Source organism: Xiphophorus hellerii, chromosome 12, assembly GCF_003331165.1.
Source record: "Xiphophorus hellerii strain 12219 chromosome 12, Xiphophorus_hellerii-4.1, whole genome shotgun sequence".
NCBI lineage: Eukaryota > Metazoa > Chordata > Actinopteri > Cyprinodontiformes > Poeciliidae > Xiphophorus > Xiphophorus hellerii.
The window spans coordinates 16,969,945-16,988,422 of NC_045683.1; the positions used below are offsets into that span (position 1 = coordinate 16,969,945).

General features: G+C 38.9%; 1 protein-coding gene across 1 annotated transcript in view; it reads left to right on the plus strand.

The window, feature by feature from the left end:
* wscd2 (WSC domain containing 2) overlaps positions 1-18,478 on the plus strand; it is a 50,624-nt gene that overhangs the window by 23,802 nt on the left and 8,344 nt on the right. The window contains exons 2-6 of the mRNA XM_032578597.1: positions 4,848-5,809; positions 9,969-10,083; positions 11,782-11,966; positions 15,124-15,245; positions 15,330-15,504. Of these exons, the coding sequence (XP_032434488.1) occupies positions 5,419-5,809; positions 9,969-10,083; positions 11,782-11,966; positions 15,124-15,245; positions 15,330-15,504 (988 nt within the window). The 5' untranslated portion in view covers positions 4,848-5,418. The remainder of the gene's footprint in view (positions 1-4,847; positions 5,810-9,968; positions 10,084-11,781; positions 11,967-15,123; positions 15,246-15,329; positions 15,505-18,478) is intronic.

Genomic DNA, 18,478 nt, shown 5'->3' on the forward strand with positions numbered 1-18,478 from the left:
CTCTTTGCTTTGTGATACGGCTCCATCGTCATTAGGCAGCTGATTTGGGAAAAATATTGCTGCAAATGAAGGCTTTCTCGCTGGGGCTAAAATGAAGGCTGGAGTTTGATTTGATTTTCACAAACATGGCTTGTATGCACTGACTGGCCAAGCATGTGAGGAGAGCAGAAAGTTTTGCCTGAGGGTGAGGGGAGGGTCAGGCCTGCTGCTGCTAATACTGTTGACCCTACTGCTGCTGACGTGCAGGAGGCGTCACAACATGCAGATCTGTTCTGGGGTGCAGCTTTTCTTTGTGCAAACAGGGAGATAAAGAAGAAGATACGAGACAAAACTTAAACAGTTTCCTTCCCCAGTAATCCTGGAACAGGAACTCTCGATGACCTTGTCTTCCTGCCTCTGGTGATAGTGTTTCCTATACAGCGGCGTCTCAAAGCTTATTGTTGGTGACTGTCAAAGTATCTCACCTACCTCTGACAAAAAGCAACCTCGCTGGTGTTTTTGTCACACCCTTGATTTCCTTTGTTTTTCTAACAGCTGTGAAAATGCAGCAAGAAAAGTAATTCTCGGCTTTCAGAGGATATCGCAGTTAATTTACTTCGTCTGGTGTGAGCTGCTGAGGGGACCTAGCTGTTAGAATGCCTCTCCTATCGTTTAGCGAAAGGAATATTTTGTGTAAAGTGAGAGATAAGGGAATAGAAATTGATTATGTCTACAGAAAAAAGTAGCAGGAATTAATCGTTGATATGGTTTAGTCGTGCATTCAACACCTGAAACTAAACTTGTGAGTTCAGAGCTTGTTGGTTTGTGATAATAGCAATGCTTTTTTTAAAATGGCTTTTAACATGTTAAGCAAAATGAAAAAAAAAAAAGGTTTGTTCTGCTCTGGCTTCAACTCTTCTCTGAAAACACTGCAAGGCAGCTGCATGTCTGTTCTGGTTACTCCTCTTCAATTGATGCTTGGGGCAGATGTAAAGAATATTTATAGATCTGACCTGCAGAGACATTTGCCTGCAGCATAAGGAGAGCCTTGTCTGCCCCTCAAAAATTAAATTTCACATTTCCTGTTGTAAACCCGCTCTTGTTGGCTTTTTGCTGGTTCATTAAGCATGACTGTGAATTAATAGAGAGCTAAATGAGCTCATCTTGACTCCTACAGAAACAAAACTTTGCGACCACTTTTGTTTAATTCTGTCGCATTTAATTTTCTGTTTGAACTTTGAGTTTTAGCTTTCAGAATAAAGTAGTTGTAGAGGAAAAAAAATTTGAATTTTTGCCTCCCTTTTTTCATTCAAATGTGCCACTGAAATACTAGGGTAAAATCATGTTTGAGTATAACAGAGGTAGTGAATGGAAGAAATTGAAAGTCTTTTTTTTTCTCAAATAATAATTTATTCTTTACCTGTTAGTGATTCACTTAATGTCTCTTCAAGCTATTGCTGTGCATGTGGAAAGGAAGTTAAGATACACATTCTGTCTATCACTTGGCAGAGCCACAGAAAAAAAATCACCACTGCTGCAATTAATTATCATGAGTAGGCATGCTGGAGGAGCATCTGGAGCAATTATGGAGTTAATTATTGACTGTAAGTGTTTTGTTTTTTTACTGACAAAGGACAAATAAAATAATACTAATAAAAAAAATGCAAACACTTGTAGTCTCATCAACGGTCTGCCTGCTAACTCCCTACTGTGGCATAATTGTGTTGTTTTTCTCCATTAGCTTTGGCTGATTTCTTCACCTGCAGCCAAGATTTCAATAGTTTTATAAAGCTGGAGGAGGAAAATGTTTGAAATGATGGTTGAGGAGACATCACCCTCTTTTATTGCATCAAGGGTCAATTGGTAAAGTACTTACTGCATCGCTTCTGCTACAGATACTTTTGATATATATACAGCTCTGGAAAAAATTAAGAGACCACTCATTGAAACCCTCCTGGTTATTCCTCCAAATATTGATTTGTGAACTCTTCCTGAGTTAAAACATTAGTATTGCTAATATGAACTGGTTTTCTTAGCATTATTTGAGGTCTGAACGCACATCATCTTTTTTGTTATTTTAATCCATTTCTCATTTTCTGCAATAAATACAAAACTTTTGCTTTCACAGACATGTTGTCAGTAGTTCACAGAATACAAGAACGATGTTCATTTAACTCAAACATATACCTACAAAAAGCAAAATCAGAAAACTGATCATTTTATGTGGCCTCTTCATTTCTTCCAGAGCTGTATATCCCCATTAGAAAGTTGTTTTAATTTTTTTGTAAAGGAAATAATGCATTATCAGCTTATTTTGCTGTTGCATAGCATCATCCTCCATAGATAGCAGTACCTTTCTGTTTTAAAGAGGTTTGCCCCAAAAGTGTGTTTTAAATCATTTTAAATCACACTTTCGATTTATTCATGTTAAATTCCTTCAAGATCTTTGAGATTTTGAGGGCTCTAAAATAAATTTACCCTTTAATTTGGGAAATAAAATGATTAATTCAAGTAATGCTCCTCTGGGTTTCTCTCTTGCTCTACATATCCACTATATTTTTAATGACTTACAGTCTATGCATGGTTTCATTTCTGTCATTAACTGAACTGAGCTCAGTTTCACTTTCCTAACTAAGGAGAGATGTGAATTATTTACACCAGTAATTAACCTGCAGGGGGCCCTGATGGATTCATGAGTGGCACAGTTGTTGGGTATCACCTGCACATTTTCTCCATCTGTTCACGCTCGTGAAGCCATCTGTTGTGTTTTCAGAGCATCACGTCACAGCTCTTTACCTGCAGCAGACATAGCAGTCACTTACACACATTTCCCGAAAACCAAACTCTTCTTGGAGGATTCGGATGCTGCACATATTCTACATATAGATCTTTTTAGGACATGTCTGATACATCTAGATCTCTGGGGCCTTAATTTATTTATTTGTTTCAACATCATATTTATAGCTAAACATATCCTTTGCAAACAGAATCCATTCTGAAACAAAGACATGAATGTTTGCGACTGTATGATATGAAGTATGTTTTCTTTTTCATGAATAGTAACTAAATACTTAAATAAAACTGGATGATCAGAATGGTTACAGTATAAGATGGGAGCAACATTTCTACATGTTTTACGGCTGCTGGATTTTGGAAATGTCTAAATAATTGAAGTGTGCAAATTAATGTGTGACGAAGCTTTCTGATGGATATTAGAAACTCAACACCACTTCTAGCTAACATGGAAAGAAAATATTTGGGAAATCCTTTCATTTTTATTTTTGTATAGATTAAATGCTTCACAACTTTAAACTTTCCATTAGTTGCATTTGCTTAAGTAAAGTGAATATCTTTAGCTTATTTGTACACCATTTATGCTTTGCATATTAGATACTGATGTGAATTTTCTTATTTATAGCACCCTCCAGCATGTTTGATAGCATCCAAGGTAAAGATGTGGAAAAAGCCGTAAAATAAATTAATATTTTAATGCAGTTGTACGTTTTCAAACTAAAATATTTGCTCAAGTTCTTCATAAATGAGTTTTAAGATGACCAATTCTTTGTTGTCGTTCTTCAAGCGTTACGCTTGGAGAACGACAAGTTCAACTTAATTAATGTTCAACTTAATTAAAGACAAACCTGTGTCCTTGTCCAGCCTTGTTTACTTAACTCCATCTTTTAACCATTTTATTATTGCCCAGTGAAGAAAAAGCTTATTTTCTTGTCAAGATGCGATCCTGAAGTGAACAGACAATCAGTCATAGAAAGTGACGTTTTTGACACTTCAGACAGAATGAGGGTTGTCTTTGTGTGCTGATGCTGCAGGTCACTGAAGTCCTTGAGGTCTGGACAGTCAGAGTAACAATAAACCAAGAGGGGGGGAAAGTTTGCAGTGCCACTGAGGTTTCAGGTGACAAAAACTGTGCAGGTTAGTCCCAGGGCGGACAGAAAGCCTTGAGGCTGCGGCGCGTCCTCTCCAGTGTTCTGGAAAACTCTGTGACCTTGTGAAGTGTTGCGTTACCCCTCCGAATTGTAGCCTTCGCAGCCCGTCCCAGAACAGAGACTCCTTTGAGGGAGGATTTTCAAAGTCAACAAAAAAAGAGGGAAAAGAACAAGAGACAAAATCTGAACAGAAATATGAAAAGAAAACAACCATCCATAAGAGCATGTATTTTAGTTACTTAATGAGCTTTCTTAGCCACTCAGATTCTTAACCTGATGCCTTCATTTCCAATCTTCCTGATTTATGTTTTTAACAAAAAAATTTTCTCAAAGTCCTCAGATTTCACCTTAGTAAAAATGCTGCACAAGATTCTGTTTGTTGTTTCTTACAGCTTCACCTGTTTTACCAAAGGATGGAGCATTACTCTGAACCTCAAACAGGGAAATGTTTAAAATGTTGATTGCATGCTATTCGCACATGCTTTTTAATTATTTTCTTCATGCTACTGGGTGTAAATGAAGAATAAGAAAACATTTTCTGGTAACTGCAAGGTAGCAATATTTATTCATTTATTTATTTATAGCTGTGGTATAATAAATTATTTTTTTATGAATAATCATGCGTCGTGTTCCCATGCACAGCATGTTTCTGTATGAGAACTAAGAATTTCAACTGTTATCTAAATACTTTGATGCCCTTTAATGAGAGACACATGCTTGCTGCACAATTAGAAAATACTCTTTCACTTACTAACTTTTGACGGATTCAAAACCTTTATCAAACAACCTGTTGCACATTCTTCTTTTTTACGTGTTATAGAATAATAATATTTTTTAAATTAAAGTAAAGCTACTGAATTTTAATGTTTGTTTTGCTTTTTTTCAAAACTCTCATCTTATGTCTCTCTGTTCTCGTTTCTCCAGGTGTGTATGTGCATCTTTACTGCAGACTGTGAGTCATACCCTCTTCTGTCCGAAGCGTCTTGGTAAATAACCGGCCTCACAAAGCCGAGGATTTCGGCTCAGCTGGTAAATAAAGCCCTCTTCCCTCCACGCAGCGTGGGAGAAAGTGCCGCTGCAGTGCTGGTGTGGCATCTCAGTGAAGCTGATAGCTGGAGTGAAAGCAGTGTTGAGAGATCATTTTTCAGTGCGAGCCACTCACCTTTCATTGCCATGGCCCTGTAAGCCGGCTGTGAGGGCCGGGTTGCTGGTGGGAACGGACTCGGACTCTCACGTGGAAGCATTCTGCAGAGAGGCGCGGTGCACCCATGCAGAGCATCTCCCTCATGAGGCTGGAGGCTCATACATGAGCAAGGAGTCATGTGATTGCTTGGATGACCTTCCTATGAGATTAAGACACTTTGACAGACTTTTTTCCCCCCTTAATGCCCAGTGGGTTTGTACGGTGGGAGTGGAGTGAGAGCTGGTATTGATTCCTCTGCTTTATGAGTTTTCTTCACTGTGAGAGTGTATCTGAGAGGCAGAGGGAGCCAGCATGGCCAAGCCTCTCCTGAGGATACAGCGATACTTCTGCAGAAAACCTGTCCGCTTCTTCTCCCTCATCCTGCTTTACCTGACTGCAGGGAGCCTTGTCTTCCTGCACTCCGGCTTCGTCGGGGACAGTGGTCCCGGCACCCGAGGGGGCCGCGACTCTGTCGTGGCTTCAGAGGTGGGCGGCCGAGCTTCGTCATCAGACACTCGGGGGCTTGGCATCATGAGCAGGGTGTTCAAGGAGACACGCAGATCCGGTCGAAGGTTTGGACCTCGTTGGATGAGGAAGAGCGGACAGGGGGGCTACAAAACGGCGGGAAGAGGGGGAGACTACACCAGCAGCTGGAATCGAGCTCTTAAAGGACGCAATGCCAAAGACGTAGAAGATGGAAGAGGTGAGGAAAAAAACCTGCCTGTTGCAATGTCTCATTACTGTTTCAGTTATATAATACCAGGGTACAATGAATTCCCTCATAGGGAGAGTACACAGTTTAAAACAGGTGCAAAAACATCTGCAGTGTTCCAAAGTTAGACTTTAGTGTGCAAGGAAAACAAGAACAATACCCTATGGGAGAGTTATAAGGATGTAGAGCAAAACCTACTCATAATAATAGGTGAATTGGCAAACGCACATGCAGATAGTGTCCCACTTCATCCTATTGCAAAACCGATGCTCAAAAATCTTTGCAGCTTGGAATTGAAGGCCGTATTTGGTCTTCTGAAAGACCTCTGAAGAGTGAGTTGAGATAACAGTTAAGTCCTCTGTCTTATTTCTTTTTTTCTGTGTAAATCCTGCAAGGATCCCAGTTTCTGTCCTTAGCAGTAGCTTTGCTTTGGCACATTTTCAGCCAAACAAGACTACGACAGCATTTGAATTGGGACATATACGCAAGAATTGCAATTTGATCTGGGATTATTGCAGGCTGCTATGCAGCCTGTTTACATGTAAACCCCTGGTTCACATGGGATGTGATGTGTGACAACAGAGGTTTCTGCTTTGAGGACAGGTTGCCCCTTCAGATCTGACACCTTTAAGCTTGAATGGCAAAATGTTTGAAGTAAAAATAGCTCTTCAGATGGTATCCTCAGTTTTGTCTTCTTAGCATTCTTACCCAAAAACAACAACCAGGGCAAGGGTTCACATTGACAACAGTTGTGCACTAAGTCCAGTTTAGATTTTTGAAGTTTATGCTGTTTTTATTCCTTCTCTAAATAATTTGAAAAGCATATACTTTATTACTACTTATATTTCAAAGGAACTATATAAATAATTATTGTTTGGCTGCTGCAGCTTCCAGACATTTCTGTAATTTAAAGTCATTTTAATAAGATATCAGAGAATCTGCCAGAGTTCTGTGGCTGTGCAAAGCAGTGGTTAATGCCTTGCTGCCCCTCCGTTGCTGCTGCACACTGCCAGTCAGGTGGCTGAAAGAAGGTTATGATATTTCACCCTTGCTTAAAAGGAAGACAAATTAAGCAGCTTTACAAATATTTAAAATCCAATAACTAAATAACCAGCAAGCATTAAGTTGTTACATTCTAAATATTATGACAGAAAAACTTTGACATTTTTACGTAACATTTTAATACTGTAAGAATTTCATCCATGTCTAATTGGAGAATTGTGAATAAATGATTAAAATCTCCACAAATAATTTAAAATTCCTCAGCAACACAGGTCATGCCAAATTCATTACCAGTAAATGTGAGAGTGCGCAGGAAGGGAAAATTTAGATTTAATAAAAAGCTAATTTTCATCATTTAATGATTTGAAATTGCTTTAGTTTAAAGGGTTCCTTATCATGAATCAAACCAAAATTTCAATAATTTTAGAAAGAAAAGAAATAGTTTTAAGATATATTCTTAAATGAAGGACACAGGCTGCCTTGAAATAAATTTTGGTCTTAATAAAGTGGGGACTTTTTTATTCTCTCAGTAAAAACTAAAAAAAGAAATGATTAACCATGTGGTTTATTTACAACTGGAGTGACAGGCAAATGACTTCTCTGATATTTGGCATTTATTTGAGCACAACATCAAGTATTACTGCTGTAGATCAAGTAGAAGTAATACATATATTTGATCTATTAATGCATCTCTAAATTTCTAACAGAGATAAAAAGCAATGCACCTCTCAGTGATTGCATTCAGAGTGTCAACAAATGATCAGCTATCACTGCCATTAAATTCAATCTATAAACAAACCAACCAAGCTACATGCTCTTGTGTATATGCAGTGATGCACAGCTGGAATAATCTTGTAATTCTTCCATTTTCTGTAGGATTCAGAAATTCTACTCTGTCAAAGAACCTGCAGCCATTTAAAATAAATTATTCGTTAACCAGCGTGAAACTTTTTGAAAGTTATTTGTTCCATTACATCCAGCAGAAAACTTACACAGCCTTTCAGAAAAAAAACAAAATATCATAGTCTACCACCTGCCTAAGCTGATGGGTAGCTGAGCAAAACACAGACATTCCTCTGGTCAGCAACACTCTGCAGCTCATTCTGGAGAATCCCAAAGGGATCCCAGGCCAGAAGAAATATGTAATCCCTCCAAAACATTTTGGGTCTGCCTGAGGGGAAAAACACTCAGGAAAAAAACACCCAGAATGCACCCTGATTACCCGAACTGCCTCAACTGACTTTGATGCAAAAGACAGCATCTCTACTTTTAGCTGCCTAAATTTATGGTCTTGTCTCTTGAGTTGTGTTTGTTTAGTGAAGAAAGGCATTTGACTTGTATCTTTTGGTCATGATTGATATTTCTTGACTGTAGGTGAGGCTAATAACTTAGCCTTATAACATTGTATTTTTGCTCTTGTTCTAAAAAGAAAAAAATTTGAAGTAGTTAAAATCATGAAACAAAACATGGTTTCTGAGCGAACTCTGATTGATTCAGAAAAATAAAGTTAAAATATGGCCTAGTCAAAGCCCAGACTTAAATCTAAGTCTAATCATGACTTAGGTCAAAATTCATTCACATAAATACAAATCCTGGGATACAACGAGCTTATAATTTGGTAGATAGCTTTTTGCCCCTTAATAAATGAAACTGTGACTTGAAAAACAAATTTTGTATTTACTTAGGTCTTCTTCGTCTGACATTGAAATAAGTTTAATTGCCTCAAACAATATAACGAAAACAAACAAAAACAGAAGAAGTCTCTTCGGAAGACGACCTTCTCGCAGCACTGGAAGTGTCTTTCTTCTGCGCTAGCGTTGAAGAGAGAACCTGCGAGTCAGGCTGCCGATTTTGAACTCCTGGGAAAGCCTCAAACATCTGGGAGTGTGAGGGAGGTCAAGCCAGAAAAGAAAGCAAATACTTTATTCATCTAGAAACCCTCTGAGTCACAGTAACCTGCCCTGCTGTGTCACACAGAGTAGAATATCAAAGAAGAATATTTTTCTAACTGCAACAGATCCGAGCGATATCTCTCCCAGCTCAAGGACGAGAAAACCAACATGTTTATGGTGTATACCGAAGCTTAGGGTTATCTGATGAAATGAAACCCTCAGTCTCGCTCGCCCCTCCCTCGCTTCCTTGTTTCTCTAAAGCTAACCGTTTTGTACAGCAGCTGAATGTGATGATAGAGTAATTAATAGCTTCAAAGCGTTTGTTGTCCCTCTTGCATCCAGCATCTCTCATCACACTTTGCAGCCTGAAAACACTCATACGATACACCAGAAGTTATGTTCCTCTCTTTACTCCAAAACCCTGTCCTTCTCTCAGGGTGTGAGCTGCAGATTTTAGGAAATAATGTGATTCACGATGCAGTCTTCAGCAGATTTTTGTGCTGCATGCTGCAAAAGAGCAGAATGCTGCATATGTCCCATGTGAAGTTATAGGCGAATCCTAGAGAATCGATATGCTTAAAACACAAACATGACTCAGCAGGGTGAAATCAGGTGCGTCTGAAGTATCATCCCTTTGTGCTCATGTTGTTTGGAGTCCAAATATGCAAAGCATTTAATCAGCACTTCGTCACAGATTATTTTTCAGCTCAACAATAGTAGCGTAGGAGGATTACAGCCTGCAGCAGCTCACCACAGGCTGCTTAAATGCCATAACAATTAAACTAATGCAGGGCTTTTCCCTCATTTGGACATTATCAGGCTCAGAGAGGTACGGCACAGATGGTCACTGCTTCCTTTGCTTTCCTCTGCTGACCGGATAAATTGAAGAAGATTGTTTTTATTAAAGGCAAGAAGCTGCGTAAGGGTCAGCGTTTCACTCTGCAGAGGTTCGCTGGAGCCCAGCCCCCATTCACACATCTGAGGAATGCAGCCAGATGACTGCCGCTGCAGCTACAGGCCACTAGAAGGAGATGTGTGTCATAAATAAATGAAGTGACTGCCCCAGTTTGTGTGTCTTTATACTGTGAAACCTTGGAAAGAAAACACACTGTTGGTTTGATATTTCTTACTTCTGATGCTTTTGTAAAACATTTTCATGCCCTTTTCCCTTATCTAAAGTGCATCTGTTCAAGAATGATGTATGAATGCTAAATCTGTCGTTTTCTTACTGCCATTTATATTTGATTCTTTTCCAGCAAGGTACATTGGCTGCTACGTTGATGACACTCAGAAAAGAGCCCTGAGGGGAGTGTCTTTTTTCGACTACAAAAAAATGACTGTATTTCGTTGCCAGGACAACTGTGCTGAAAGGTATGACTCAGGCAAACAACACAACTCTCATCTTTTTTTATCTTTTTCTAATGCAGAAATTACAACAAGATAAGAGATATTAAGTAGAGTACTTTATTAATTATACTGCATCAGAGGTGGTAAAATAACAAAAGGCCTAATGCTGAGTTAATGTCACCATTGACAGTGACATTAGTGAATGAAGAGCTGACATTATAGATCTAAAAAGTCTTGATAGTGCATCCTAATATATATTGAAGACATTAAATGCATTTTTTTCCATCTAAAGTTTCAGTGTGATTAAAATCCCACATCAAAAAAAAAAAAATTACAAATAAAGCAACCTTTAAAAAAGTTACTGAAATGATCTTAAATGGCTCATAAACCTTAAATTGAGACTGTTTTGCCAGATGGTTTTCTATTAAACATCCCACAGAAAATTTCCCACCGAAGTCCTTTGAAAATCAAACAAATGCATGAATATTAAGTTAGAATATCATGAAAAAGTTAATTCAATTCCAAAAGTGCAGCTAAAGAATGAGATAGATTCAGATTTGCAGTAAATGTTCAGTTAAACTAAATTGTAGGGTTTTATAGCTGCAAGCATTTAAAGAGTTGAAATATAAAAGTGTTTAATATATGTACAAAAAATGTAAGTTTTACCTTTTGAATTAGAATTACCTAAACGAATTGACTAACTGATGTGTTAACTTAAGATGCAAACTCATTAGCAGGAATAACATAGCTACTTTTATAATAATAGAGAAATGTACTTTTATTTCTTTAAACTAATTTAATAATCAGCAGCATGTATTTTCATGCTGTTTTATGTATTGATTAAACACACTTGATGAATAAATGAGGATAATCTTGTAATTCCTTAATTTCCGGTTTCTGACGATTTTTTGTCTTTTAATTTCTGAGACCTCAAACAAAACCAAAAAGTCTGTATCGGCCAGGAAAGCTCGATCGGTCCAGTTCTCAAAGATTTCTCTTCTTCTTTTGTTTTAGAAAAAATATGTGCTTGCTTTTCAATCTCACCACTCATTTCTTTCCGTCTCTGCTACCACACCATCTTCCTCTCACCTCTTTTTTCTCCTCCCCTGTGGAATACCGGGGACGGCTCTATCAAATGCATTAAATTACACCCATCACTGACTCGGAGAGCTGAGAGCAAGAGCGAAGAAAGATGCTTGTTTTCGGCTCCCCTCTCTCTCAGTTTGCGTCTCTTGCCGCCTGTCTGTCTCCCAGGGCAGCAGGTTAATAAAAACAGACAAACAAATGAGGTGCGGCACATAGCAGCACACAGAGGTTTGAGTATGACTGACAGCTCAAGGGATTCATCCCGTGTCTGAGCTATGTTAAACGTCTAATTGCATCTGAGAGGTCTTTTGGGAGTCAAATCCTTCATAAAGGAAGGAGACAGGTGACCTTGTGTGATTCAGTTTCTGTGTAAGCCACACACCTATAATTGGCTTTGTCCTAGAGGCCTGCAGAGGATGTAGCACAGCTTATTTTTCGTCACCAGAAGGAGATCTCTTACTATAATGTAGTTCCATTTTTTGCCTCAGCATCCCCGGTGCACCATGTGTTTGTTTTTATCGATTACAGCTCACTCTGTGGTTCAGAGGGATAAAATATATCAGCCCAGGAAGGATTAAGAAACATGATGAAGGCTCAGAGCAAACACTTGAACCTCTCTGTTTTCCTTCCTTCCAGAGGGTACATGTATGCAGGTCTGGAGTTTGGAGCAGAGTGCTTCTGCGGGCACAAGATCCAAGCGCCCAATGCTTCAGAGAGCGAATGCAACATGGAGTGTAAAGGAGAGAGGAGCAACATGTGTGGAGGAGCCAACAGACTGTCCATCTATAGGCTGGAGCTGAGCCAGGAGTCGGCGCGCCGCTGTGAGTCTCTGCCTCACACAGGAAAGCCAAGTGATGGCCTGTGTTATAGGTCATGATAGTTATTTTCCTTTTTTATATCTAAAATTGCCTCTCACCCAGTGACAGCTGGAGATAGGCTCCAGCCGCCGTGGCCCTGCCAGGATATGTGGGTATAGATGGATGCTTGAAATTGACATAAAAATTGTGAGGGTTAACAAAAATGTGCCACAACAAAATAAACACAAAGCAGCAGAGAATGCAGTCAAAAACCGAAAAAATAAAATAAAATAGAGATCATGAAATTAGCAATGGCAAAATCTCTAACTTCAATTTGAGTTCATGATGTGAGGGCAGGTCTTGGTCTCCTGTGTAGGATTTTCTTTTGTTGTCAAGACCAATACCACAGCTGCAACATTGTTTTCTTAACTCAACTTCATGTGAGACACTACTCTGCATTTATGTGTAACCCATAAAGTTTTTACTTTAAATAATTCAACTCTGCCAACTGTGTGCCGGGGATAAGAAAAATAAGAAGATACATAAAATAAGATACATTTTTCAGAGCCAATGTACAGATGTATTCATGGCTGTGCAGCACAAAGAAAATAAAGACATGGAGTGAGTTAAGTCCTCCACCTGCCGTCTTTCCTCACTGTGGATGCAGTTCATGCTGAGTCAAAAAGAGTTTTCTGGTTTTCTGGTTTGTCTCTTTACTTTTGCCAGAGAGATTCTTCACATTCTGTTGTAGGTTTGCTTTTTGATGATGAACACAATGATCTGCCGCAGGGAGATTTCCTTTGAAGGGGCAGTATTATGTAAAATTGACTTCTTTGAGCTAACATCAAAAACATATCTAGAGGGTTGCTTTGATGTTTTTCATGCTTGTTTGAGAAATCATTTAATCTTCCACGGCAGCCGTTGAGGGTGCAGAAAACGAGTGGTGTGACCAAGCGCTGCCTTTCCGATGAAGCTCCTCCCCGGATCTGCAGCCTCCAGGCCAAGCTTCCCCCTCACATAGCAGCCATCCGCCCAGGGACTCATGGTGCTCACTGGCGCTGAGAAAGATGATTTGGAGAGAACATTTAGTTTAGTATGATTGTTGGACGTTACCAGACTTTTTGTGTTAGCAGAGGGTGCATCGTAAGTGAAAACTGCTGTAAAGAAAAGCATTTTCTTACTTGATAAGCTTTATTCTCATGCACAACACCTGCAGTTGCTTTCATGGTTTGGCTGGAAACTCTCTGCTTCAGGTTTCCATTAGTTATGACATAAACTATATTGTCTAGGCATCACTTAGCGCTGTTGTTTCTTCCCCTAAATCAAAGATTGTAGTTGTTTTATAATCCTGGGGCAAAAAGAGTTTCCAACCGTGAGAGGTTTTTTTTGTCACTAAGGAGAAATTTATTCTCTCCACATGTTTACTTCTTTGGGTTTGATTTGTGTAATAAATGTGCAGAGATTATATCTTTTATCACTGTCACAAATAAGGAGAACCACTTCTTTTCAACACATTTAAGCTAAGATTATGTTGTTGTTTTTTTTGTCAAGATCTAATTTTCTGTGATTACAACAGAAAATTTCCAGGTGATGCAACTAGAGACCCTATATCATCGTTATCAACATATGTGATTAAATTACTGTTTTGGTATTGATAGCTCAAATGTCTGTTCATGTTTCTTCTTTTAAGTTCTGGTTTTTAGGTTTCCTGGGCTTAAAATATTGTGTTGCTTTTTTTCTGCTTTTTTGGAAATGCATAAACAAACCTGAATTATCTGTCATAAATGGAGAAGATGCCATACAGATACATATGGCTTCCACATCTACTTTGGAGGTGGAAATCTTTGTTTTATTTTTGGATTATTGCCACAGTTGGGAGCTGGCCGCTGTTGTTTCCCTCTCTCCCGGGAGAACTGCTCTAGCTATGAAGCCGGCCGTGCTCTGCATGTTAAACACTTGCTGCTTACCGCTGGAACGCTGCAATGTAGCAGGAAAATTACTGACTGTTTGGAGAGAAAGATGCTTTACCTTAACCTGCTGTCAAAGTTTAAATTAGGTCATAAAACATCATTTGAATCAAGCCGCCTAAAACTGGAATTTGTTTAATTCTTAATTGGTTAAGGTTTTTTCTTTGAAGTCTAAAAATGTCCCCTGCCTCAAGCTGAGGTTAACGTTGCACATCCTCTTTTCTCTTTCCTTTTCCTTTTCATTGTTTTGCAAATAACCATATGGTTTCACATTTATCAAATCTAACAGTTTATCCTAAATCTAACACATCTCTTGTTGTTGTCCTCTCCTTGATTATTTTCATTTCTGCTTTTCAACCCCTGTGTTTGCCTTCCACCAAAGTGCTGTGCAAGCTTTTCATGATCGTGTTTTCACCTCTCGCCCGCATCTGCATCATGTGAGGCTTGTTCCAGGCATAAATGAGGAAACAAAATAAATGTCCTCTAGTGGCTATTTGGGTTTTTAGCCACATGAAAGCTATGGCCTTCATATTTTTCGAACATTTTCAGCATGCATTGTTTATATGTAAACAATGATTTGGAGATGAAATTAAATGCAACAATTAAAAAGAGCAAATAAAATTTGTTTTAGATAAAGAAAAGTTGAAAAGAGTTTATCAGACATAGTGATGTGATAGTATTTGCTGCTCTTGCTTTAACAGCAAACATAATCAGAACTGTAATCACAACTATGACAAAAAGAATGACTAATCATTTAAAAAGAACATTTTAGTTAGAAAGATGAAGCTTTCATCTTGAACTCAGCTTTTCATTACAAAAATTACAGAAAAAAATTCCTGGAATTATTTCAAGCTTGAACTCTTAAGTGGCCCACCGTCGTCTTACTCAAAGAGCAAAACATGATCTCAAAAGGATGTAAAAGACTCTTCACTGTTTTGATGATACACGGTGCATCCATCAGCTCCGAGAGAGGGTCTGCAGTTAAAGGTCATCATCACACAGCAGGTTGTACGCACTGTTAGTGTTTTTGTCTACTGCCTGGTCAGGGCCTCAGTGGATTGGCGGAGAGTCCCAGTGGGATCTCATCATCAAGGGTCAATGGCTGGGAGCGATTTTAGGGAGGCTGTGCTCAGTAACCAGAAAACTGGACTCGCCACTGTGTGTTTTGTCCTGTGGTAGTGAGTAACACCCTGGTTTGTTTTTGTCTCTTTTAGATGGCAGTGCCATTTTCAAGGGTTGTTTTCACCGGCCAGACAATGTCACAGCAGCTCTTCCCTTCAGCGCTGTCATCCAAAACATGTCTGTGGACAAGTGTGTGGACATGTGCACAGAGAGGGTGAGTGGGCGCCGCTTATGTGTGTGTGCTTGTGCGCGGTGTGGGCCTGTCCTCACTGTCATAATGCTGTTTGTTGTACCTCAGGAGAAATCGCTGGCAGCTCTGGCTGGAGAGCAATGTTACTGCGGCTTCCCGACTCCTCTCTTCTCCCTTCATGAGCTGGAGGACGAGGACATGTGTCTCTACCGGTGCCCTGGAGAGGAGTTTGAGAGCTGTGGAAATGACAAGTTCTTTGTGGTGTACCAGACACAGGTTCAAGGTAGAGTTTGGTGTCTCTTGACTGCAGTCACTAGCAGTTTGTAGTGCAAAGATAAGAACAGAGGACTGACAGGGAAGAAGAGGTGTTCACCACATCCTGTGCGGACTTTCAACTTTTGGTATTTTTGTCGAGCTAACAGTTTAACTGCTTTTAACACATGAGGTTAGAATAACACAGTGCATGCAGCTTTACATAATATCTTATTTGAATTGAGTAGAACATTTTCTGATGTAGATTATAATTCAAGTTTCAAAAATATTATCATATGGTACATTTTATCATGCTACAAGGAAATTTAGACATAGTTTTCCATTTCTTTTTGCAAATAAATGTGTCATGCATTTGTATTCAATGCCTGCAGAGTCTCACAGTTCACTGGTAGCTATCATCTGACAATAGAGTACAGTACAACAACAAACGTATCAAGACGTGACCTCTACTTATATATAAAAAAAGCTGAGCAAAGAGATTTTTAATTACAGCAACATAGTGATTCTAGTGGAGCTGCAGAAACTTGTGGCTCATGTGAGTAAAAGAAATTGCCTTTCTGGAAGACAGGCGAGAAGAGAGTTGTTTTTAAAAGAAGGCTACAGGAAGTCCCATGTAGGGGTCACAGCAAGCATGTGGAAGAAAGTGTTTGATCAAAAGAGACCAAAAATAAAGATGCACAATACTCTGTGGTGGAAAACTACCTCTGCACGTTTTCATAAATACTCCTTCCCCCACTGGTGGCAGCGTCATGCTGTGGGTGTGCTTTGCCTGTGAAGGCATAGAGAAACCAGTCAGTGTTGACATGACTGTAGCTGATCCTAAAAACTGCATAGTGTAATCTTTGAAAAACCTGTTAAAGGCAGCAAAAGACTTGAGACTGAAGTGGAGGTTTTCCTTCCTTTAAGACAACAGTCTTAAACATAAAGCCAGAGCTGCAATTAGACTGGTTTAGATCAAACATGTGTGTATTCAAGGTTCAAACTTAAATCCAATGAAGAATCTGTAGCAAGACTATAACAAAAGCTTTTTTAAATGTAAAATGGTCACCATTTTTGTCTTTAGATGTGCAAACCTTGTAGACACACCTGAAAGATATGGAGCTGTAATTTTTCAAAATGTCGTTCTACAAAGTACTGATTCTTCTTTTATTTTTAAACATTTTGAAAACTACATATTATTTTTCTTCCACTTTGCAATAAGTTTCTGTTTGTCCATTGCAAAAAAAATCACACTTATTACTTTTTTAAAAAACTACACGTATTTGTGTAAAATAAAGTCATTTTTCTTACTCAGTTCAGTGTTATTTCTGCTCAGGGTTAAATAAGAGGCCTCCCTTGAGCTGGCTTTCTGGAATCTTTTCTTTTCTATCTGCCTGTTGTCACGTGTATTAACATCCACACACGCACCCCCACACACCCACACACACCCCCCCCACACACACACACACACACAGCCCCACACACCCACACGCCCACACACACACACACCCCGACACTGATAAATGGCACTACGTGGCAAAAATTGTGTTCTCAGACGGCTTTTTCTTCTGAAACATTCAATTTTGACTTTAATCATACTTCACGAAGAGACAAAAGAAAATATGACGATGAAAATAGAAATGTTTTGTAATTGCTAGAAAACAAATAAAAGTTAACTGGCAGACAGTATATGTCTTATAATCCAGTTTAGTTTGGTAAGTCAATTTTTATCAAGGCCTTTGCAGCAAAGACCTCAAAACTGATCAGTTTTAAATTCTAATGCAGGAACAGACAGAAAAAAATACAAATGATCATTTATGAAATCCAGTGTTGCAGAATCTTCCCTGCTTACGGCATCAGATTTCTGACCTCTGACTTTGTGCTGTGCTGGAGGGTGAATATTCTCTGACTCATTGCTTTATTATTTGTTGGTATGTTACCAAGTTTACATTTTATTCCTCATTGCTTCTATCTGTAAATCCACTTATTTAAAAAATCTTTTAGTGGCAAGCAAGATCAAGAATCACATAAAACAAAAGAAACATTAAAATGCAAAATAAAAACAAATAAACTGGCAAGCAAGAAAACAAACAAAGGAAAATAAGATATGACCCTTAGGCAAAAGCTGCATCAAACCTGTCTTCAATCCTAATTTAAAGGCTTCAAAAGCTTCTCTACTTTTCTTCTAGAGCTGAAATGCAATGAGTTTATTTAATCTCTGACCTTACATTTTGGGACCAAAACAAAAAACTTCCATATAGTTTTTATTAAGATGGAAGAAATCTGTGTGAGACATGTACTCACTGACACTGCGGCCTATGAGTGCCACAGAAAAATAAAGTTGAATTTATGTTTGTATAGCATAATAATCTGTTAAAACTCTGTAATCTCTAATCTGTAACCGTTGATTAAAGGGTGCCCAAGAATTCAACCCTGAAGAACCTCACACAATCTTTATTTGATCAGATTAAGAAATCCCAAATGACACAAAATTAACCACCTTACCAGATTATGCCACCAGTTTCTGTATCAGTCAGTATTTTGAGGGTGAACTGTATCAAACGCAGCCCTGAAACTTAATGAAACAAATAAAGGGAAATGAATGAAAAGTATTGTTCAAACAACTGTCATTTAAAACTTTTATTAATGCAGACTCAATGCAATGGCCTGACTAACAACCTGACCAGAATGGATTTGTTGATAACCTGCCTTTACAAAGATCTTTGCTGAAAATGTTAGTTTGTGTTAGGGCTTGTAATTATTTAATACTGAGGCAGCAGATTAGGATTCCTTAACCCTTCTGCGGTCTTAAGAGACGGGGTCATTTAGACTGTACAAGTTTTTTACTCTGCGTGCGGTCCGGCACTGACCCTGTGAGCACTTTTACAAGTTTTTTTTTGGTTCCGGGAACTGACAGTCTGACGGGACAACTCCCCCGCTCCCTCAGCAGGGAAGCTTCCCCGTTCCTCCTGAGGGTCATGCTAAGACCACGGGAGGGTTAAAAG